The sequence below is a fragment of the Sus scrofa genome, chromosome 11, assembly GCF_054392235.1.
Source record: "Sus scrofa isolate SSC_HxYL_T2T_F1_AM1 chromosome 11, Sscrofa_HxYL_maternal_Yorkshire_Landrace_v2.0, whole genome shotgun sequence".
NCBI classification, from domain to species: Eukaryota; Metazoa; Chordata; class Mammalia; order Artiodactyla; family Suidae; genus Sus; species Sus scrofa.
The window spans coordinates 71463454-71487844 of NC_139393.1; the positions used below are offsets into that span (position 1 = coordinate 71463454).

At 47.2% G+C, this 24391-nt stretch overlaps 1 protein-coding gene across 48 annotated transcripts in view; it reads left to right on the forward strand.

Annotated features, from left to right (window-relative positions):
* The window catches only part of LOC100517850 (ATP-binding cassette sub-family C member 4-like), a 174250-nt gene that overhangs the window by 15013 nt on the left and 134846 nt on the right, over positions 1-24391 (forward strand). For 39 of the 48 annotated variants that reach the window (XR_014819728.1, XR_014819722.1, XR_014819720.1 and 36 more), the window contains exons 1-8: positions 2013-2449; positions 6973-7083; positions 7603-7723; positions 12251-12475; positions 18863-18952; positions 19948-20111; positions 21647-21772; positions 23193-23442. Coding sequence is in view for 26 of the 48 variants with exons in the window: in XM_084982093.1 (XP_084838219.1) it covers positions 2394-2449; positions 6973-7083; positions 7603-7723; positions 12251-12475; positions 18863-18952; positions 19948-20111; positions 21647-21772; positions 23193-23442 (1143 nt within the window). In the remaining 22 variants the exon portion in view is untranslated. Of the gene's footprint in view, positions 1-2012; positions 2450-6972; positions 7084-7602; positions 7724-10753; positions 11707-12250; positions 12476-18862; positions 18953-19947; positions 20112-21646; positions 21773-23192; positions 23443-24391 lie in introns of those variants that run through there. The other 9 variants (XR_014819741.1, XM_084982096.1, XM_084982102.1 and 6 more) reach the window with 4 other exon arrangements.

Below are 24391 nucleotides of genomic sequence, written 5' to 3' on the forward strand. Positions count from 1 at the left end.
ATGTTGGGAACATCTAAGATCTATTCTCTTAGACCATTAAAAGTACACAGCACAGGAGTTCCCGTCGTGGTGCAGTGGTTAACGAATCCGACTAGAAACCATGAGGTTGCGGTTTGATCCCTGCCCTTGCTGAGTGGGTTAAGGATCCAGTGTTGCCGTGAGCTGTGGTGTAGGTTGCGGATGCGGCTCGGATCCCGAGTTGCTGTGGCTCTGGCATAGGCTGGCAGCTACAGCTCCGATTGGACCCCTAGCCTGGGAAACTCCATATGCCGCGGGAGTGGCCCAAGAAATGGCAAAAAGACAAAACAAAACAAAAAAGTACACAGCACAATATTGTCAGCTATAGCTACGTTGCTGTACATTAGGTCTCCCTAACTTATTCATCTTGTATAACTGAAGCCCAGACCATTGCTGATATCATCAGTGTAGCTGAGGCACACAGTAAACTATCAGAAAAATAATAGATCTTGTTATAAGCTTCACGAACTTTGATCTTTCTTCATCTAGGTGGAAGGGAAGAGACTGCTGAGCTGTAAGATGGCTACACAAATAACTAAAGACTTGTGAGTAAGAGCCCAAGATGTTGTTCATTCAGCCCTACAGTCATTCATTCAGTTAAAAAGCATATTCTGGGCTCTTTTTATGCACCCTGTCCATCCTCTTGTGAGACAGACCTTGCTGGACGTGGACTTGAGGCCAAACCAGGGTTCATCACTTCCCGATTCTAAGACCCTGGACAAGTGCTGTCCTTGAGCCTCATCTCCCTCATCTGTCAAAGGGAGATGATAACACCTTCTTGAATAGGGCATTATTAAAGTGAAGGGTGAGGTAAGTTCTCCAGAAATATGCATAACCTGGATTCTGTAACATGCGTTGCTGTTATTCGGCTAGGATCTGAGCACACGATGAAAGCAATCATCAGGCAGTCTCTCTCTGTCGTGTCCTATTCCCCTTTCCCAGTCTAGGAGGGCAGCAGACGCTCACAGAGGTCCCAGCACAGTGCAGCATGTGAGATGCCCACAGCCTGTCCCCAGGACAGCATGCATTCATCTTCCTAAATCATGTGAGCTCCTCTAAGCTTCGGTTACCTTCGCTTGCAGCGAAACAAACAATCTATGCTAAACGCTGGCCAGTTGAGGGTTTAGTTGCAGGTTGTGTTGTCCAACCCAAGTTCCTGCGCCCAAGGCACAGTGATGCCAAATAAACCGAAATGTTGGAGTTTGGAGCAGAGGAAGGTTTTTGCAAGGGCCAGGCAGGGAGTACAGGGAGCTCATGCTCAAAAGACCCAGACTCCCCAGGGGATTTCAGAGGAGGGTGTTTGAAGGCAAGGTGAGGGAGAGAGTCCAGGGCATGTGATCAGCTCCTGTACTGTTCTCTGGTTCGTGGTGAGGGACCAGGGTGGCATCAAGTGGTTTAGCATCCTCAGTCCTCAGGCTCCAGGTGGTCTGAGGGCTCCCCGCTCATGGTCATCAGGCAGCTCATTCCTTCCATCTGGTGGGGGTTTTAGTATCTACAAAACAAGTCGGAGATGTGCGTCAGACACTGTTTTCTGTATCCTTCAGGGAGGAACTAAAGACTCTGTGACTGTTATATGGCTGATCTATCACTTAATATTTTTTTGTTATTACATGTTCACATTCTTTCAGTCATTGATTCCTGAACCAACCTTTTGTAACTCAGAGGAGGTGGCAGACTAAAGCTTTTCTCCAAAGAGGCAGGCAGAGGACGCGGGTGGGGGTGGGGGTGTCTATCCCTGGAAGGCCCCATAGGGTCCTGCTGGGTTATAGTTGGAGAACCTCCCGCTGCATCCTTGTCTGGTCCTGATGAGGTCAGGTTGCCCAGAGGGCGGGCTGTTATCTCCCTCTGCAGCTTTTTCTGGGTCTTCTCCACAGCTGAGGGGGTGGGTTGTTCTGAGCAGAGGGAGCTGATAGAGCCTACACTTCCCCACTCCACCTTCTGGGTGGGGCCTGGGCTCAGAGCACCCACTTCAGTGGAGTTCACTGCAGGGTGCTGGAAATTGGGTGCCCAGGCCCCTGACACCAAGTGCCTGGCAGTTTCTTTACCCGCCTCCTCCTACTGTGCAGGAGGCCTCGCCTTGCAACAGCGTGTGGCTCCTGGCAGTGCCTGCCTGGCCACCCCTTGGTCCGGCTGCTCTGCACTGATCTAGGCTCTGGGGCTCAGGGCTACAGGTGGATGCAGTTGTGGCCGGTGCATAGGGAGTGGCCCTGGGCAGCAGAAGCCAGGCAAGCCATAGGTGCTTCACTCCCAGAAGGAGGTGGACTTCAGGCTCCTGCCCAGCAGACCTACTTGGTGGCCAAGCCTCCAGGAGCAGCGGGAGTGACAGCACAGCCAGAAGAGTGTGACTCCAGCCCACGCCCACCCAGGTGGGCAACATGGGAAAGCCCAACCCGCTGCAGGACGGGAACCTCTGCTCGAGCCTGTTCTTCTGGTGAGTGCCCAGCTGAACATGCGACACCCAGCTGCCAAGGGGGGCCTGGCCTGACGCTGCTGGCATTTTTCAGGGATTGAGGATTGAGGGTCAGGGCAAGGGAGGCCTGGGAGGGAGACCCGGGACCTGGTAGCTGGGGTGTCAGGTGCCCCAGCTTTGCTGCTCACCTTCCCATCAGCCTCCTGTACCGGGGAGCAGGAGGCAGGGAGGCTGAGAGCCCAGGCTGCCCAGGGGGGACTCACCCCTTGTGGGGAAGGGTCTGGATGCTCCCCACCCCACCCTTAGCCGGCTTCCCCAGTGCTGCTCAGAAATTCGCAATTCTGAACCAAAGCTGCAGCCTTTTTTCCTAAGCAAGTAACTTAAGAACAGCTTCCTTTATCTAATTAGTGCCCTGGACCACTGCCGTCTTCCAATAACGTTCCCCACTTCCCCATGTTCCTTGGTGACAGCTGAGTTCCAGTTGTGTGGCTCCCTCTGTGCCTGTGTCTCTGACCATGTCTCTCTTCCTCCTTCCTTTGTCCAGGTGCGTCTCTCACTGTATGTCTTGGTACCTAGTTGTGGCAAATTTCATGTGGGTACAAAACACTCTGATTTTTATTTAATGGATGTGGACACTGTTCTTGAGCATGTTTTGCTTTGGCTTCCGACACACGCCAGGATTGAGACCACCCACCACTTCTCTCAAGGCTAGAGATCTAGATACGACCCCACAGGCCTCAGGGACCCTCTCCCCAGAGTGGTCCTCAAAGGAGGAGGTGCAAATAAGGGCAACAGGGAACGGGGCTGGGGGTGGGGTTTAAACAAGGTTCCAGGTGATTCTGATGGGAGGTTTAGGCTGGCTACTGCTTTAAGCCACTCCTCCCAGTGACTTTGTTCTTTCAGTATTAACTTTTAAAAGGGGCATCTGGTAGCTCAGCAGGTTATCTCTCCAGCATTGTCACTGCTGTGGCTTGGGTCACTGCTCAGGTGTGTGTTTGATCCCTGTCCTGGGAACTGCCCAATTCCAAGGGGGGAGGCTAAATAAAAAGGGGGGTAGGGGCTAGACTTTTGTGAAGTTAGTTGTTAATCATGGTTGCCACCCTGGGTTTCAAGTCTGAGGTGCCTCAGTGATGCCTTGTGTCCCCCACTCGCTGTCCCGGGAAAAGAGCCCAGCCAGGAAGTGGCGCCCAGAGACAAGCCCACCTTGTAGAGAAAAACGGAGTTTTCATCCTCTCGTTGGGTATTTGATTTTCTTCTCTTTGATTTTGATCTGCTCTCCAAAATGATAAATGATGCCAGTAACACTAGCTGACCGACTTTTATGCAAATGACCTCACTTGTGTTTTTAGTGTTTTCACAGCACAGGTTGGACTTAGGGTCTAGGATAAGAAGTGCATTGTGGCTCCTGGTAATTGTTGTAGGTTTTAGAAAAGAATGTATATTTTCTTTCTTTCTTTTTTTTTTAAGAGAAGACATAGTATTTTATTTATTTATTTATTTTTGTCTTTTTGCTTTTTCTAGGGCCACTCCACGGCATATGGAGATTCCCAGGCTAGGGGTCAAATCAGAGCTGTAGCCACCGGCCTACACCAGGGCCACAGCAACTCGGGATCTGAGCCGTGTCTGCAACCTACACTACAGCTCACAGCAACGCAGGATCCTTAACCCACTGAGTGAGGCCAGAGATCGAACCTGCAACCTCATGATTCCTGATCGGATTCATTTCCTCTGTGCCACGATGGGAACTCCTCAGAATTCTTTTCATTCTACATTAATGCGTCATCAGACACAAACTGCCTTCTCCCCTTCCTCCCAGCCCCTGACAACCCCAGTGCTACTTTGTTTCCCTATGAATGTGATTGCACTGTGTTGTCTCATGGAAGTAGAATCATGCAGTGTTTGTCCTTTGTGATCATAGCGTGTTACACTCCCCCATCAGTGTTCAAAGGTTCCAGTTTCTCCACATCCTCACCAACACTTGTTTTCTCTTCCTTTCTTTTTTCCCCATGTAGCCCTTCTAATATGTGTGAAGTGATGTCTTATTGTGGTTTGGATTTGCATTTCCCTAAGGATGACTGATGTCGAGCATCTTTTCCTGTGTGAGCAGAATTTAAAGAGCTCCTTTCAGGGCTGGGCATCATCATATGGTTCAGCCCCAGTGCTGGTTCCCGGAGCCTTGTCTGGAGTGATAACTATCGGGTAACTGGCCCAACGTGTTGCAAACCTTTTTAAGGGTAACGCTCACAGATTTATACTTGTGTTTTGGAAGGAAATTGACCTAGAGATACTGAGGGTCATGGAGATGCTGGACTGGAGTGGAGGAGGGGAGGGGGGGACACAGTTGAGGCCCTGGGTCCTCAGCACCACTGCTGGCACCAGAGTCTGGTCTTCAGACTCCTGGACTAGGATTCTTCAGAGGTGCCAAGGTACGGGGTTTGTAAAACCCGAAGCTCAGTCTCTCTTCTTGCTTCTTTAATGATTCATGGATATTCATTTATTCCACTCATCATTCTTGGGCACCTCCTGTGTACCTGTATTGTCCCAGGAACAATGCAATGAAAGAAATGTGGTCTCTGCTTTCATGGGTTGTTATTGTCTGGCTTTGGAATTTCCTTACTTTGGCAAAATCAGAAAAATGGTGTGAATCTTTGGGCTCACTCTGCATATTAATCATTATTATTTACATAATGCATAATGGATTTGAAAAGAGTTTTTTTTGGGGGTAACATCTGTACAGTTACTGATTTTTCCTTTTATATTTAAGAAGTAATTTGCAGAGAGATAATTTGAGATAATGTCAATATCATTCTCACTAATTTTAACTTCCATTGATAATCTTCTGACTCCAGGATTCCTTTTATGTTTGCATTCTTTTGCAAGAGATTTCCTTTCTCTCCTGTTAACATAGCAGTAAGGACTCCTGGAGTCTTTCATTATTTAATGGGTTGTCATTCATTGCCACGTATTTGTCGTGATGCTGACAGTATCCCAGGTTTGTGTAGTGAGAGCCATTCAAGCTGGCTTCTCTGTCTTTCTACACATCCTCACGATTCCTGAGCGCTTCCTCACTTGATGGTGCAAGAGGTCCCAGGCCCATCATGGACCTTCTCTGCCTGTGGGTCTTGGTCCATTGATAGCGATGCTGTGGGTGGGCATGCCTGGGGCGCTGCTCACCTGGGCCTGTACTGGTTCTGGCAGCCCCCACAGACATGGCCCTTTTGGAGCCAGTGTTATGACTGGGCTGGCCCTTGTGGTTCTTATGATTGCGAGACGCGTCTCAGCAACAACCATCAGGGAACTTTGAAATGATAAGGTTTATCACTTATGTGTCTTACAGGGTTCAAGGCACACCTGGGGCCACACAGTGAGGTCCTGGGTAGAGAGAAAGAGGACGTGCGAGCAAGCCTGGGCTTGGAGTTCTGCCTTTTGGGGGTGGAGGGTGGGGTGTCTAGGATTTTGTGTACTCACTGTTTATTGGTGTATTTAAAACACAAGAGCGGGAATTAAAGTGTGGGAAGGCAGAAGCAAGCAGTTAGTGAAATGGTTTGTTATCTGGTCACCCAGAGCTTTCTGAAAACGGGGGACTTCATGGGTGGGGTGGCCGGGCTCTTTATCTCATTGTGTGGCTGGCATGTGTTCATGGGAGATGGATGTCTCTGAAGTGCGTGTCTCCAAAGCCTAATGTCAGGCCCTTACCTTACACCCAACAAGCTAATCATCAGGCGCTGACCCAGACTGCCCAAGCGTGGAACCAGCCATTGCTGCAAGGAGCCTTGGTTCCCTTTAGGGAAGAAAGATGTTAGAAAGTCAAGATCTGGGTGAAGGGGGCTAAAGCCCAGACTTCCCATTATAAAGTAAATAAGTGGTGGGGATGTAGAGGCCGTTATGATGACTGTGTTAATCACACTGTGTGGCACATTTGAAAGCTGCTGAGAGTTGACCTTAAAAGTTGTCATCACAAGAAAAAAGAGATGATAATTGTGTACGTTAAAAAAGAACAAAACCCGAGATCTGGGGGTTTGGAGTGCTCTTTGTACCAGTGTGTCATTGCTTCCAGGGTCTTTCAGGATTTTTTTATTTTTTATTTTTTTATTTTATTTTTTTGTCTTTTTGCCAATTCTCTGGCTACTCCCGTGGCATATGGAGGTTCGCAGGCTAGGGGTCTAATCAGAGCTATAGCTGCCAGCCTAAGCCAGAGCCACAGCAACTCGGGATCCGAGCCGTGTCTGCGACCTACACCACAGCTCACGGCAACACCGGATCCTTAACCCACTGAGCAACGCCAGGGATCGAACCTGCAACCTCATGGTTCCTAGTCGGATTCGTTAACCACTGTGCCATGATGGGAACTCCTCTTTCAGGATTTATAGCTGGTGTGTGTGTGTAAACATATCTAAGTATTTTCCTCCCGTATCTCTCTATATTTAAAATGTAATTTTTTTTTTTTTTTTTTTTTTTACAAAGCCCATGAATGTAGGATTGTAATTAGACAGAGATGCCTGGTTTGGATGCATGTCATTCTCCTTCTCTTTCCATTTTAACAGGTGGCTAACCCCCCTGTTGCGAGTTGGCTACAAGCGGAGGTTAGAGGAAGATGACATGTACTCGGTGCTTCCAGAAGATCGCTCCGCGCGCCTTGGAGAAGAGCTGCAAGGGTGAGCAGCAGGCAGCCAGGTGCAGGGGAGGAAGAGGGAGCAAGTCTCCGTGTGGCTGGTGGTGGGAGTGGGCGCTGCCTTCCCCTGGGCTCTCCTGGAGCCCCCTTCCCCGGACCCTGCACGCTCGCCCCCGCCCCTCAGGCGGAGCCCAGGCTGAACTGACTCTGGAGGCTGGAAGAGGAGGGGCCCTCAGCCAAGGCCCTGGATGCCAGGCTCTGTCCCCGAGGGGGTGTCCCTGGAGGAGCTTGGCTGCCCTCCTGGGCTGCTCCTGTGCTGTGAGTCCAGCGGAGCTTGGCAGGCACGTGTGTCCTGAGCCTGGGCCTCTTTCCCTCAAAGCCTGTTGTTCTGGTGCTTCAGGGTCTGCATGGTTCTGCCTTCAAGAGCCTGCAAGCCATTAGCCAGCCCCTCAGGGACAGTCACAGAGGGCCCTGCAGTAGAGGCTTGTCTCCACGCTGCCCCTCCCCTGTTCTCCCTGTGGCGGGCAGGCTGTCCTTTATTGTTCTTAGTGTCTCCTCGCAGGTACTGGGATCGGGAAGTTTCAAGAGCTGAGAAAGATGCACGGGAGCCTTCTTTAATGAAAGCCATCATCAAGTGTTACTGGAAATCCTATTTAGTTTTGGGCGTTTTTACATTTCTTGAGGTAAAGTCTTTTACATACGGTGCATTGCTTTTCAGTGAATGTGGATCAGTCCTGAGGTGGACGGGGCAGTGGGGAGAGAGGCCAGTAGTTGAAGGTCTGAGATAAGTCTTATCTGAGAAACCTGACGGAGCTCAGCAATTGAGTTAATCTTTAAAAAGGACAGATGCTTAAAGGGCTGGACCTCTGGGGAATTGCTGTTTTTCTTTACCTGCTTAAAACGTAGTGTCATGGAAGGATGGCACTGAAAGGAAAGGCCATTTGATACCATGTTAAGACACTGTTGGTGCTCAGTTAATAAGGTAAATGCTAAGAGCGGTCCTTGAACAAAATAAGATCCTACAACCTCAAGGAATATGCGCCCTGTGGTTTGGAGGAAGCAATCTTGGACCAGAGCCCCAGAAACATAAGGCATTACCAGGTGCTCAGCAAAGAATTTTAGCTTGACCAGGCCCCATCTGATAAATGCTTTCCTAAGGAGAGATCGTTGCTTCTTCTCTTCCAGAAGAACAGAACTAGGGCCCTGGGTCTGGGCTGGAGCTGCCCAGAGCTCCCAGGAGCACCCCCTTCCCTATGGATGGGCTCCCCAGCACCCTGTTGGGGGAGCTCCAGTTTCACCATGAATTCTGTGCCCCACCCATCTGGCTGGTGTCCCTGGTTGTCAGGGGCGTTGCTGGTTGAAAGGGGAGGCTTGGCAACCTGGCACTTACAGAGGGTGTAGGAGGGGGTGTGCAGAGGGAAACCAAAGGCTGAAGCCATGAGGTCCGTGACCTCCATGACCCTGAAGGGACTGGGTCAAGGTCCCCAGTGAGAGCACTTCCCCTGGGGCACAGTGCCAGTCAGCCTGCCTGTTGTGGGCTGTGGCTGCGGGGTGTCTGCCGTACCTCTTCCTGGTGGCTCTTGCTCTCTGTGGTACCTTCGTGCCGCCTTAGGGATGTGGGCAGCCTGTGGGTGTGACAGCAGGAGGGACAGAAGAGGAAGATGCCAGGAAGGGCTGTTTAGCTGGAGAAGGTGATGAGTTGTCATCAGTATGTTTTGTTGGGCTGAGGACAGTGGGCAAGGGGTTTGTAGGTGGACAGTGTGGCTCTTGTCATCCTGAGGGGCCCTGTGGGCAGAGGGTGGCCAGGTAGGTGAATCTGCCCCCTCACTGGAGAAACCAGAGACTCTGTCAGCTCCCAGGTGACTGATGGTGCCAGGAGACTGAGTTCTCACTTACGACAAAGGTGGGCTGACCATGTGCCAGAGGGTGGGGACAGGTGCAGGGCAGAGTGTCACTTTTGAGAGGACACAGACCCCCCCAGGTACCACAGTGCTGTGTAAAGGGCAGGGGGGAGTGTTGATCCCACAGTTGTCCAGCCCAGTGATACTCACTGCTGGGGTCCAGGAAGGCCAGGCCCGGGGCTGCACAAGGCGGCCACTGGTAGAGCGCTGGCCCCTCTTTCAGAGGGTGGTTGTTGGGCGGTCATGGCAGGAAGGTGGGGAGTGGAGGAGCTGAGGGCTCATCTCAGTAGTAGTCCTAGCAGTACTCATTATAGTAACAGGGGTTCATACTCAGCAGTAGTCCTAACAGTATTCATAGCCGTGACAGGGGCTCGTCCTCAATAGTAGTACTAGCTGTACTCATAATAGTATCAGGGACTCATACTCACTAGTAGTCCCAGAAGTACTCTAGCAGTAACATGAGCTCAACTCAGTAGCAGTGGTGCTTGAGGTAGTGGCAGCAGTACTATTAGTCGTTTAGTAATAACAATTGTAAGTAGTCAAAAAGTATTGTGTATTAGGAACTGCTCTGAGCACTTTACATGTGCTGTCACTTGTGTTCCTCTGGCTAAGTCCATGAAGGCCTGGGTATTATATCACCTCCCCTTTAAAAGAGAGGACGCTGAGTACAAGTGGTTACAATGTGTGCCTGTGGTCACACGAAGCATAAAGACCAAGGTTCCATCTCGGGCGCTCTGACTCACGAGCCTGACCATCTAATGACTGACGGCTTGTCCAGGGTCAGGGAGGCTTATCCTGAGAGCTTCATCTCCAGGGTCTCAGACACCTGCACCCTGAATTGGCCTCAGGGTAATAAACAGGGTACTGAGAACTCCCGGGAGCAGGGGCTCAGATTGGGGATCATAAATGAGGGTGGAGTCCAGGTGACCACGTCCTCTGGGAGCTGGAAGTGCTGAGAGTGTGACATTGGCAGCAGCGTTGTGCTGGGTTCACAGGGGTCAGGAGCCTTTAGGAAGAAGCCACCTTCCCTCCTTACCATCCCCACGTGGGTGAGCTGTGGCGGCCCTGGTGAGCTACGTCTACTCGTCCATTCACACACTTGTGACACCGTTACACACCAGCTCGTTGAGATGGACCCGTGGGAAGGCAGCAGGTCTGGGGTGGTGACTGTGTTGGGACGTTGATGATCTGGGCACAGGCTGAGTCCTCTCTGTTGTTACTTAGTGAGAGCTCGTGGCTGCTTGCTGAGAGGAGGTGTCTCTGTGAATCTGGGGATGCATTTGCTCATCAGGAATGAGAACCCCAGGTCAGCCCCTGGGGTGTGGACAGTGCTCCTGTCCTGTTGTCTGAATCTACTTTCCCATGTGCCCCAGGCCTGAGGTCTTAGGGTGACAGCTGGGTGGGACAAGGACATGTGGAAGATCGCAGGCCAGCGGATCCTGCTGCAGTGACAATGCTGCATCCTTAACGCACTGCACCACAAGGGAGCTCCATACTGGTCAGGAATTTTAAGAATATGCTTAGAAGTGAAACGGTTAATCACTGTCTGGAAAAGCTGGCTTTTATGAATGAGGTTTCTCAAGAGGTCATGTTCTCCATGATCACCTCTCAGCAGCAAATGAGTTTTCCAAGCTTGTGCCATTAAGAATCGAGTAGCTTTCTTCCCAGGACTTCTGTGTAGTAAAGTGATCATAGCTTACACTTGTTTTTATGCTGGTTTCAAAGCACTCTGAGCTGTTATATATCATTTACTTTTCTCAGGATTCCTTCGAAGTAAAGAAGGCAGGTATTTCCACGGATAAGGACCTGGAGGCGCACGAGGGCTTGTGATGGGCTTGGAGTCATCATCATCCGATGGCTGATCTGGTTTCTGAAGCAAAATGTTCTGATGCCTAGGCCAGTTTTCCATGAATTCTATCTTTCGCTTTTAAACAAATTTCTGTTGAAGTATAATTGATTTACAGTGTTGTCATAGTTACAGGTTTATGTCACAGCGCACATATTTCTATACTATTTTTTAGGTTCCTTTCCCTTATAGGTCATTACTGAGCTATACAGTAGGTCCTTGTTGGTTGTCTATTACATGCATAATCGTCTGTATCTGTTAATCCCAACCTCATAATTTACCCTTCTCCCCACTCTCCTTTTCTTTTGGTAACCATTGATTGTTTGTTTTCTATGTTTCTGAGTCTCTGCTTTGGAAATAAATTCATTTCTTTTTTTTTTTTTTTTAGATTCTGCATATTAGCAATGTCATATATTTGTCTTTCTCTGATAATCTCTGGGTCCTTGATGGGGGACAAGGGACCTCACACATGGTAACTAGAGGGAGGATGTAGGCTGTGGGTGGAGTGGCTATTTCACAGGGTGGGTAAGTGTTGCTGTTCCTTTGCCTTTCACATTGGGATAGAAAATTGCTTTTCTCAAGTTTTACTCAGGTCATAGCCCCCATACCTCTCATCTCATTGGTTTAGGATTTGATTTTTGTCTTGGGGGATAGATGACGGATAGTGTTTCTCCCAAACCAGCAGCTGCAGCGTATGTTGGATGGAGAGCCATGGAAGACATCATTTTTTAGCTTTGCCTATGGCATGTTTAACTTTTGATTCCGGGGAACATCCCAGCTTCTAGGAGGTAAAGACATAACCCCCCCAACCCAGCCCTCCAGAACTGAGAGCCTGGGAGCCTCCCAAGCCTGGTTTCTTTGTGATTCACCACGAAAATCTGAGCTCTATTCTCTTGATCTACTGACACGTGAACCTCAGGTAGGGAAGGATTGGATCTGTGTTTGTGCCAAAGTCTCAGTTCATAAAGGCTCTTAAAGCAGGAGGCGATGCAAGATGCAAGAGTGTGTCTCCTGTACGTGAGCCACCTGGACTTCCTGTTGGCTGGGGCCTTGAGTGCACAGGGGACAGGGACAGGCTGTCAGCAGGGCTCCTTCACATGGAAGCAAATGTCTCACCTTTCTTCTGCTGCCTTTTTCCATCTTCATCTTAGGCCAAGACTCACTTGGTATTTTGTCAAGTGTGTTCTAAAGCACTGGTTATGGTACTTATTGAGCATCCCCAGTGTACTGAGCACAGTGTACTAAGGCTTCATCGTCTTTGAATGTAAACAATTGGTTTGAGGTTAAAAACTGCTTTCTCCATGTCTCATAGAAGAGAGCAGATCTGCATAATTTTTTCCTAGATTAGCTATGAATGTAGCATATTGTCAAAGTGTCTTTTTAACACGCTAATAACAAAAGTACAGCTTGTGTTAAGAAAACCAGTATGCCTTGAATTTCTCAATATGACTTTTTTCTTTCAGGAAGGCACCAGAATAGTTCAGCCTGTCCTTTTGGGGAAAATTATTAGTTATTTGGAATACTATGATCCCAGTGATTCTGCCGCCTTCCACAAAGCCTTGGCCTACGCCGCAGGGCTGAGCGTCTGCGTGCTCACCTGGGCCTTTCTGCACCACTTGTACTTCTATCACATTCAGCGTGTGGGGATGAGGCTGAGGGTAGCCGTGTGCCACATGATTTACCGCAAGGTAAGTGTCATTGTCACCAAAGTGTGACCTCCCCTGAAACATCGGAGGTATTTTGGGCAAGTTCTCTGTAAATGAACAGTTTTGGGAGTTCCTGTCATGGCTCAACAGTCAGTGAACCTGACTAGCATTCATGAGGACACAGGTTCAATCCCTGGCCCTGCTCAGTGGTTTAAGGATCTGGTGTTGCCGTGAGCTATGATGTAGGTTGCAGCTCGGATCTGGCGTTTCTGTGCCTCTGGCATAGGCCAGTGGCTACAGCTGCAATTGGACCTCGAGCCTGGGAACTTCCATATGCTGTAGGTGTGGCCCTAAAAGAGACAAAAAGACCAAAAAAAAAAAAATTGTAACTGGGATCATTTACCCATTACTAGAGAAGCTTGCTATTTGCCTTAAGGCAATTTTGTTATTGTTTAACCTTATTTTACCAGCACGTAATGAAAAGTTTTGTATTGAGATCAGGTCAGGGCTGCCTTTGATAGCTTTTAGCCACACATTGTTGCATGGTACCCACTGAATTTATAACAAAATATAATTTAAAAGTAAGTATTAAAAGTATGACGTTGGAGTGCCCATAGTAGCTCAATGGGATAAGAACCTGATTAGTATCCATGAGGCTGCAGGTCTGATCCCTGGTCTTGCTCAGTGGGTTAAGTATCTGGCGTTGTCACAAGCTGCGGCGTAGGTTGCAGATGCAGCTTGGATCTGGTATTTCCGGGGCTATGGTGTAGGCTGAAGCTGCAGTTCTGATTTGACCTCTATATGCTGTAGGTGTGGCCGTAAAAGGAGAAAAAGAAATAAAAATATCAAATTGATTTTCAGTGTTTTCATGCCTAAATTTGATAGTGGTGTTTATGGAAATTTTGTTTTTGGTGTTCATTAAAACCTTTGTTTACACGAAACTTGTATTTAAAAGTGAACATCAGTGTTTGAATCTATAAAATGAAATCTAGTAGAAAAGAATGTTTTTGGGAAGGGTATGATTCTATCTTGAAATGACATTTAACATAACTGCCTCTTCAACATAATTGCATTAACTAAAGAATAATGTGAATGAGATCTATGCCAGATACAGACTCCCTCACTATATTCTATAGCTATAATTGCTTTTAGTAGTATTAAAAATAGTGAGTTGTTTGGGATAAAACTTTAAATTTTGCATCATTTTTAGTAATTTTGGAGAGAATTTGTTGCTATTCATTCAAGTTATTTTCTTTTTTTTAATAATGATTTTTATTTTTTCCATTATAGCTGGTTTACACTGTTCTATCGATTTTCTACTCTCAGCAAGGTGACCCAGTCACACATACATGTTTACATTCTTTTTCTCACATTATCATGCTTCATCATCAGTGACTAGATATAGTTCCCAGCGCTACACAATAGGATCTCATTGCTTATCCAATCCAAAGGCAATAGTTTGCATCTATGAGCCCCCAGATTTCAGTCCATCCCACTCCCTCCCCCCTTGGCAACCACAGGTCTGTTCTCCATGACCATGATTTTCTTTTCTGTGGAGAGGTTCATTTGTGCTGGATGTTAGATTCCAGATATAAGTGGTATCCTATGGCATTTGCCTTTCTCTTTCTGACTTATTTCACCTCGTAGGCGAGTGTCTAGTTCCATCCCTGTTGCTGCAAATGGCATTATTTTGTTCCTTTTTATGGCTAAGTAGTATTCCATTGTGTATACATACCACTTCTTCTTAATCCACTCATCTGCGATGAACATGGTTTTTCCATGTCTTGGCTATTGTGAATAATGCTGCAATGAACATGTGAGTGCATGTGTCTTTTTCAAGGAACGTTTTGTCCAGCTATATGCCTAAGAGTGGGATTGCTGGGTCATATGGTAGTTCTGCGTATAGTTTTCTAAGGTACCTCTGTACTGTTTTTCACAGTGGTTGTACGAATTTGCATTCCCACCAACACTGCATGAGGGTTCCCTTTTCTCCACACCCTCTCCAGCATTTGTTATTTGTGGTCTTATTATGATGGCCATTCTGACTGGTGTGAGGTGGTACCTCATAGTAGATTTGATTTGCATTTCTTTAATAATCAGGGATGTTGAACATTTTTTCATGTGCTTGTTGGCCATCTGTATATCTTCTTGGAGAAATGTCTATTCAGGTCTTTTGCCCATATTTCACATGGGTTGTTGGCTTTTTTGCTATTGAGTTGTAGAAGTTGTTTGTATATTTTCGAGATTAAGCCCTTGTCAGTTGAATCATTCAAAACTATTTTCTCCCATTCTGTAAGTTGTCTTCTTGTTTTCTTTATGGTTTCCTTTGCTGTGCAAAAGCTTGTCAGTTTGATTAGGTCCCATTGGTTTATTTTTGCTTTTATTTCTGTTGCATTGGGAGAGTGACCTGAGAAAACATTTATAAGGTTGATATCGGAGAATGTTTTGCCTATGTTGTCTTCGAGGTGTTTGAGGATGTCTTGTCTCAGGTTTAAGTTTTTAAGCCATTTTGAGATTATTTTTGTGCATGTCAAGTTATTTTCTTAATACAGTATTCCTTTTTTCTCAAGTATGCATTGTAACACTTTTAATGATACCTGATCTGATGTGTTCAGTGATTTTGTAATGAGAAACACTGTAAAGTTCCATAGTTTACCCTGATCTTAACTAGTATAAAAGGAGTTAGGATTTTAGATGTCTTTACAAAGGAGTTGACACAGATACACCATGTCAGTAATTGAAACACTTTATAAACTTGATGCTGGATACGTTTTTACCCTGGGCTTTCATCTTTATTAAAGAAAAATCCGGAGTTCCCGTCGTGGCGCAGTGGTTAACGAATCCGACTAGGAACCATGAGGTCGCGGGTTCGGTCCCTGCCCTTGCTCAGTGGGTTAACGATCCGGCGTTGCCGTGAGCTGTGGTGTAGGTTGCAGACGCAGCTCGGATCCCACGTTGCTATGGCTCTGGCGTAGGCCGGAGGCTACAGCTCCGATTCGACCCCTAGCCTGGGAACCTCCATATGCCGCGGGAGCGGCCCAAGAAATAGCAACAACAACAACAACAACAACAACAAAGACAAAAGACAAAAAAAAAAAAAAAAAGAAAAATCCTTATTTAACTGTATTGTATGCCTGAAGTTTGCTGAGAGAGTAGATGGTTAGTGCTCTCTCCTCACATAAAAAAGGTGTGCTGATGGATGTTGGTTTTATTACAGTAATCTTTTCCCATTGTGTATTTATATGAAACATCACACTGCACACCTTAAATACATGGAATTTTTATTAACAAGTGAATCCTTATTGAAAGCTAAAACCAAACAATTTAAATGGAAAATTTAATTTCTTTCCCGTAGTTGGTACTTTCCTGGAGCTTTTGTTTCTTGGGATTATTCTTGTCAGCCAACTGACATCTGTTTCCTCCTCTTCTCTCCTGGAGCAGAGACTCATCCATTTTGTGGCCCTGTGAGCTCAGGGCCTGGCCACAGCCACAGTGACATCAGGTCTGAGCCGATTCTGTGACCTACACAGCAGCTGGTGGCAATGCTGGATCCTTAACCCAGTGTGCAAGGCCAGGGATCGAACCCACATACTCATGGATACTATGTTGGGTTCTTGACCCTCTGAGCCACAACAGCAACTCTGGCTTGGGCCCTTTTAAAGGTGATCTCTAAGGCTGCACATCTGCCAGCTTCCCACTGTGGCCCATTCAGCATTTCAGTGCTCTCTTCAGCTGAATTTGAAATGCCTCTGAGGGCTGTATCATATATAAAAATGACTTGTCATTTATTTACTGTTCCACAGCTTTGATAAAATTACTTTTGGTTTTTGATCATTGATTTTTTTTTTATTGTGCTAAAATATACACAGCATGACATTTACCGTCTCAACTCCTTAAGTGCGCTGTTCAGTGACATTAGGTGCATTCATGCTGTGGTCCAGCCGTCACCGTGTGCATCTCCAGAACATTTTCTTCTTCCCAGACTGAATCCCTGTGCCCATTAAACACTCACCGCTCAGTTCCCTCCCCCACAGCCATCACCATTCTGCTGCTTCTCCTTGTGAATTTGGCTGCTCTTGGTGCCTCATATAAGTGGAATCAAACAATGTTTGTCATTTTGTGTCTGGCTTATGTCATGTAAGCTGCATGTCTTCAAGGTTCATTCATGATGTAGCAGGTATCAGAATTCTTTGTTAAGGCTGAATAATATTCCATGATCGGTATATACAGCATTCTGAGTATCCGTTCATGTGGTCAGAGGACATTTGAGTTGTTTCCACATTTTGCCTGTTGTGAACGAGGCTGCTGTGAACACAGGTGTACAAAAAACATGTTCAAGTTTGTTCTTTCAGTCCCTTTTTTGAGTACATCCCCAGAAGTGGAATTGCTGTATTATCTGCTGACTTTATGTTCAATTTTTGGCAGAACTTGTATATTCTCTTCCATCACGGCTACATCATTTCACATTCCTACCTGACTGTTGATTTTTTTTGTTACCTTCAGGACTACATAAGGTTTTTATGAACTTGACATTTTGTTTGGATCAGTGGCTCCAGTTGGCGCCTGTTGAAACAGCTCATGGTGTCTGTTCAGGGTCCTCAGATCTCTAGGGCGCTTTGTTAGAACTTTTAACCAAGTAAGTAGATTGTGGGGCACAGGCTGTGTGTTTTGTAAGTCAACAGACTGGCATTAAGAACACAGGTCCGGAGTTCCCGTCGTGGCGCAATGGTTGACGAATCCAACTAGGAACCATGAGGTTGCGGGTTTGGTCCCTGCACTTGCTCAGTGGGTTAACGATTAAGGATCCTGTGTTGCCATGAGCTGTGGTGTAGGTTGCAGACACGGCTCGGATCCTGCGTTGCTGTGGCTCTAGCGTAGGCCAATGGCTACAGATCCGATTCGACCCCTAGCCCGGGAACCTCTATATGCTGTGGGAGCGGCCCTAGAAAAAGGCAAAAAGACAAAAAAAAAAAAAAAAAAAAAAAAAAGAACACAGGTCCCCCGGACAGAAGTGGTTTGTGTTTGATTTTTTAAAAAATTTTGAGTGTAGTTGACTTACAATGTTGTGTTAGTTTCAGGTGCTCAGCAAAGTGAATCAGTTATATATGTCTCCATTCTTTTTCAGATTCTTTTTCTAAACAGATTATTACAGAGTATTGAGTATATTTCCCTATGGTTTACAGTAGGTCCTTCTTAGTTATCTCTTTTATTTTTGAATTTTTAAGTTTTTTTGGCTGCCCCATGGCATACAAGTTCCCAGGCCAGGGATCAGATCTGAGCCACAGTTGTGACGTATGTGGCAGCTGCGGCATTGCCAGATCCTTTCACCCACAGTGCCAGGCAGGGGATCAACACTCGCATCCTGGTGCTGTAGAGACACTGCTGATCCTGTTGCACCACAGCTGGAGCTCCAGTTTCTCTCTTGTGTACAGGAGTGAGTGGATGTTAATTCCACCTCCTAAATTATCCTTGACTTACCGTGTCTCAGATTTACTTTAGTTGACTCCTAAGTCTAAACCTGTATCCTTTATATGTGGGCGTGTCCAAAGTCATCAACAATCAGGGTGGGGGGGTTGCTTCTACTTCCTATTCCTCCCTTTACTGTCGCTGAGGGTGTGGCTGCCACCACATTAAAGAGCCTGTGGATAGCCAGGACATGGAAACAATCCAAATGTCCATCGACAGATGATTGGATTTGGAAGATGTGGTCTATATACACAATGGAATACTACTCAGCCATAAAAAAGGATGACATAATGCCATTTGCAGCAATATGGATGGAACTAGAGAATCTCATACTGAGTGAAATGAGCCAGAAAGACAAAGACAAATACCATATGATATCACTTATAACTGGAATCTAATATCCAGCATAATGAACATCTCCTCAGAAAAGAAAATCATGGACTTGGAGAAGAGACTTGTGGTTGCCTGATGGGAGGGGGAGGGAGTGGGAGGGATCGGGAGCTTGGGCTTATCAGACACAACCTAGAATAGATTTACAAGGAGATCCTGCTGAATAGCATTGAGAACTATGTCTAGATACTCATGTTGCAACAGAAGAAAGGGTGGGGGAAAAACTGTAATTGCAATGTATACATGTAAGGGTAACCTGACCCCCTTGCTGTACAGTGGGAAAATAAAAATAAATAAATAAATAAAGAGCCTGTGGATGGGAGTTCCCTTGTGGCACAGAGGGTTAAGGATCTGGTGGTGTCACTGCAGCAGCTTGGGTTTGATCCCTGACCCAAGAACTTCCCCATGCTGTGGGCGAGCCAAAAAAAAGCCCAAGCCCTGCTGTCCGGGGTCATCCTGCTCCTCTTGACACGACTCAAGAGCCCATGAAAACACGCTCCCTTTTGCTGTGACCTCAGAGTGACTTGGTGTCACCATAGGAATCCAGTTCTCTGTTTCCTTCTCTCATTTCAGGCACTTCGCCTGAGCAACTCGGCCACAAGGGAGACCAGCACCGGCCAGATAGTCAATCTGCTGTCCAATGACGTGAACAGGTTTGACCAGGTGAGCTGTACCCGAGGGATGGTTTCCATTTCCTGTCCTTCTAATGGGTTTAGCTTATTGGGACACCAGGCACCAGTGTTGGGTGTTGGCCAGGATTCTTTAGGGGACCTAAGACAAGGGATCTTTTTATCCACCACTCATTTCTTTTGTGTGCAGCTTAGATGTAACACTGTGTGTTGTCCTGGAGGTGAGAGCTTTGCCTAATAATAAACAGGCAGCTGAGGTCTTGCCCAGCGTGGTTACTGTCCCTGGGAGTCCCCCTGGAGGGCCCTTCCTGGCACGTTGTGCTGCTGTTGCTGCGGGACTGTCTGCTCCTCGATCAGGTGTTGTGGGCTGGTTGCAGGGATTGTTCCTCCCCCTGTGCCCTGTTCAGTGCCTGCTGCCCAGGGAGCCTTCGGGAAATCATGCCAGATGGGGGGGTGGGGTCCCAGCCAGACATAGCCTGCTGTCGACTGTCCTCACACTCTTTCTTACACTTACCTTATGAAAAGATCACATTATCCAGGGTGTGGTAGCTGTTAGTCAGATCTGTATTGCACTAGACCTCTTCTCTTTCAGTTATTCATTCATCAAACATCACGTAAAGCCCCTATTCAGTCTCAGGGATGAGTAAGATTCTGTTTCTTCCCTGGAGAAGCCCCAGCGTGTTAGGGGGGTAAATACCCAAGTACTGGAGAGTGTGGTAGGTACCATAATACAGGTTTTGTGTGTGTGTCAGGGAGGGATGGGGGCTGAGTTTGGGGAAGCCCTGAGCTCATCTGTGGTCTTTAGACAAAATCAGCATCTTGCTTCCAGTGCTGCAGCTCTGGGCTGACCTGGAGCAGCTTCATTTGGGGCGGAGGCTTGGATCTCTGCTTTATTACAGGCGGAAAACCCGCTGTGATCATTTCTGTTTAGGTTCCTGTCTGTCCCTTCAGAGCAGATAGTTTCTCTACTGTGTCTTAAGGGTTGTGTTTTGATATAGTCCTAAGAGGTCCTTGTCTTCTTCTTTTAAGGTGACAATGTTCCTGCACTTTCTGTGGGTGGGGCCTCTGCAGGCTGTCGGGGTGACCGCCCTGCTCTGGATGGAAGTAGGAATATCGTGTCTTGCGGGGATGGCGGTTCTAATTCTTCTCCTGCTTTTGCAAAGCTGCATCGGGAAGTTGTTTTCATCACTCTGGTAAGAGAAACACAGGGTTAAAAAACAGGTGACATGTAGTTGGTAACATTCAAAGTTTGCTCAATGCGGTTGTTTAAAAACAAGATAAATACCTTCTCTGCTCTCTTTGCGTGTATTGTATCCTCTTCAGGCTTAGCCAGGGGAGGGAGGCTCCAGCCTTAAGTTGAAGGCTGAACTTTAAGTGGGAAAAGCGAAGGCATTCGTGGCTCCTCCTGGCATCCCACCTGAATAGGCAGAATTTACTCATGTCAAAGTTATTTAAACATTGCTGAAACTAGTAATAATCTTACTGGCCCATTTCTAGCTGCATATATTTTTGTTTGCTTGTATTACAATGATTTTCATGTATGCATGTTCGTGACTTAATTTTTGTTTTTGTTTTACTTTTTTTCTTCTTTGACCACCCCTGCAGCCTATGAAATTCGTGGACTAAGGATCAGATCTAAGCTGCAGTTGTGAGCTAAGCTTTAGCTGTGGCAAGGTGGATAATTAATACACTGTGCTGGGCCGGGGATCAATCGTGTGTCCCAGCGCTCCCAAGATGCTGCTGATCCTGCTGCACCACAGTGGGAAGTCTAGTTCTTATTTTCTTTTTCTTTTTAGGGCCACACCTGTGGCATATGGAAGTTCCCAGGCTAGGGGTCAAATTGGAGCTGCGTCTGTGACGTACACCACAGCTCATGGCAACACCAGATCCTTAACCTACTGAGCAAGGCCAGGGGTCGAACCCGCATCCTCATGGAAACTAGGTGGGTTTGTAACCAACTGAGCCACAGCTGGAACCCCCATGTCTTACTTTAATTCAGTGTCTCCATTAAATTAGCAGCATTCAAGGGCAAGGTCAGTCTCAATGATCTCTTTGTTAAAGCCCCCCATTCCCAGCAGCGTATGGGATAGAAAAGTGTCTGATGATGAAGAAAGATCTGATGGTGATGAGTTAGTCCTGAAGCGGGTCCTCGAGGGTTAGAGGTGGGTCATTGTCCAGGGTGTCAGGTAATGAACATTGAGTTGTTGTTTTGGTACATTTCTGTGTGTTATTCTTCTCTTCTTGGGATTTCCTTTCCCATCTCGTCAGTGGAGAGATGTTCCTTATCCTTTGAGGGCCTGTTCCAGTGCTAAAGGGCCTCTGAGGATATTCTTGCTCTCCTTTCCCTTTAGAAATAACAGCCCCATCTTTTCTGCTCCCCACTCTTCACTCCTCTGTTATGACAGCACAGCCTGTCTTCCTGTTAGATTCCTTTCTGTCTTCCTTGCCCAACTGTGACCTCCTTGTGGAGACGGTTTGTATCCGACTCATTTCAGGTCTTCCGTAGCCGATCCTGCAAGTTCTCCAAGGTGCTTGTTGAATTGGGCTGAAGGGTTGGCTCATTGAAGTCTTTCTCCATTTGTACTTTGAGTAGGACCTGCCTGTGTCATCAGCACAAAAGGGCTGCAGGGAATCACATGATTCCTGGTCCCTCCCTGTGCCCCCTGCTGCTGCTACAGAAAGTTGGGCTGTGGTCACTAGGGCTCACCCCTCACGTCTGTCCCCTTAGGAGTGAGACCGCAGCTTACACAGACGACAGGATCAGGACCGTGAGTGAAGTCATAACTGGCATCAGAACAGTAAAAATGTACACTTGGGAAAAGTCATTTGCGGATCTTATTGCCAGATTGAGAAGGTAAGTTTTACTACATGTCACATCATATTTTTGTACTCCCCCCGCCATTTTTACTGAATGAGTTTAGAAATCTTAATCGAGTTTTCACATTAAGGTGAATTTAAATACTATCCACCCCCTCCACCCTCCACATGTGGCCGTGTGGTTAATAGAATAGTGGAGACATTATTTTAACCTGCTCTTCCTTTTACATTCTCCTTAAAGGAAAAATCTATCTGCTTCTCACTTATGCAGAAATGAAATTCCAAATATTTCTTAGTACTGCAAATCCCAAATGAGCAATGGTTCTAAGATGTTAGTGTTTGAGATTGATGTTTGTTTGTTTGTTTATTTATTTAGGGCTGCAGCCAGGGCAAATGGAAGTTCCCAGGCCCAGGGTGGAATTGGAACTGAAGCTACCTGCCTGTGCCACAGCAACGCCAGATCCAAGACACAGCTGAAGCTACACTGTAGGTTTTGGCAGTGCCGGATCTTTAACCCACTGAGTGGGACCAGGGATCAAACCTGCATCCTCATGGATACTAGTGGGGGTCGTTACCATGGAGGCACAACAAGAACAGCAAGATGATGATGTTTAAACTAAAACTGTCATTTAAGTTAATGTACCACAAATGAGGGAGATTACAGATGTTGGATATACCTGTTTCAGCCCAAATTTTGCCAATCAGTCTTCTTCATTCCAGAGCCATGAAATACTGTTGTTTTTGCTTTGCTTTATGTGTGTAGAATTTCCCCACCTTTCATGTACGTGTCTGATGAGTACTTATACTCCAGCACAAGGGGCTTGTACCTCTCCGCAGTGCTCTGTCACCTCTCACCTCTGCACCCTCGTGGGTGCCCCTCCCTCTGCCTGGAACACATGCTCATCTTCCTTCTTCTTTGGCCTCCACCAGGCCTGACCGACGCCAGCTCGTCTTCTCAGGTTCCATGCATGTGCGACTCACACTGACTCCACGGCTCCGGGTTCCAGGCTCCGCTCTGTGCTGTGGGGGCTGTGCTGGCTGCCTGTGTCTAGTGTCTTGGTGTCTCCCAGGCTTGGGGTTGCTGCTGTTTTTCCCCCATGAGTTCAGGAGCTCCTGGAGGGGCTAGGCTGTGTCTCTGTCATCAGCAAGGAGCCAGCATAGGACTTGCGGTTCCCAGTTCTTGTTGAATGAATGTTCAAACTTGGTCTCATTGACCCAGAATGTTTAAAGTGTGACCTTAAGCCTTTCTTTAATTCCTGGATGCATGACAGGTGATGAGGTGTGTGGTCCTTGTGTAAGGCAGACCCCCGGGTGTGCACTGTGTAGTGTCTCCATGCTGTGGGGGTGGTTTCTCTTAATCCGTGTCCACCCCCTTAAAAGGCACCCCCCAAGGCTCTGGAATTCATTATTTGACTCTTGATACTTCTTTAAAACCTGTTTCCTCCTCTCTTTTCCAGGAAGGAAGTTTCCAAGATTCTGAGAAGTTCCTACCTTAGAGGACTGAATTTGGCATCATTTTTCGCTGTGAGCAAAATCATGATTTTTGTCACCTTCATCACCAGTGAAGTTCTTGAGAACGTGATCACAGCCAGCCAAGTGTTTGTGGTGGTGACACTGTTCGAGGCTCTGCGGTTGACGGGCACCCTCCACCTCCCCATGGCCGTCGAGAAGGTGTCCGAGGCGGTCGTCAGCATCCGAAGAATCAAGGTTTGGTGACAGGTTTTTTAAGTGTTAGTTGTAGGTGGATTTTACATAAAATTGCTTCTTTTATTTGGGCATCACTATTCTAGTTAGGTGAGATTTAACTCTCTCAGTGCCAGAGCTGATTGTGATTCCACAATGTCCTGTGTCCTCCCCTGTTGTCTTAGGTGGAGTCGTTACAGGTCCTGTAAGGTTCCTGCTCATTTCTGGGCAGGAGGAACAGTAGCAGTGGCACAGGGCTCTGAGTGAGCAGTGACAATGGTAGGCAATTAAAATGTTCAGAGCAGCAGCAGCAAACAGATCCATCGTCTGTGCTGACGCAAATGACTGGGTAGCGACAGGGCTCAGTCCTGGGGGAGCAGGACTCTCTCTGGGCCGGGAGGGAAGGAGCTTGCTGAGTGGTCCCTGCTCCTGGGCAGGAAGAAGGGCTCAGCCTCCGTTAGTTCTGTGTCTCCAGTGGGTTCTTGGCTCTGTGGATGCCTTGCTTGTGGAGGGCTGAGCTCACCTTTTGGATCTGCCTCCTCGTCCCTGTCCTCTTTTCCCTTTCTGCTTGAGCCTCTCCAGCTGCCTCTTCCTTTCACAGGTGTGATCTCACTATCCCCACTGTCTCCTTTTCTAACTGCCCCTACAATACCAGGGACCAATAGTTTACATCTTCAGGACAAGGGCCTGGCTCACTGCAGGTGCTCTAGTATTTGTGTGCGGATGATTAGATCTAAAATGAAGCTAAATGGTCTCTGTGAGCTGCCTGGGCATGAGCTTGATTGTCTGAGCTTCATAAAAAAAAATCTAATTTGTTTTGTTCCTACTTTGTCCGCCGTGATGGACGCCAGTAATACATCTCTAGTGAAGTCAGATAGCTCAGGGTGTGATTATGTTTTATCTTTGGGCCTTGTCATGAAAGCTGAGATTTTTTGTGTGTGTGTGATTAAGTTTCTATACCATAATGTAAAAA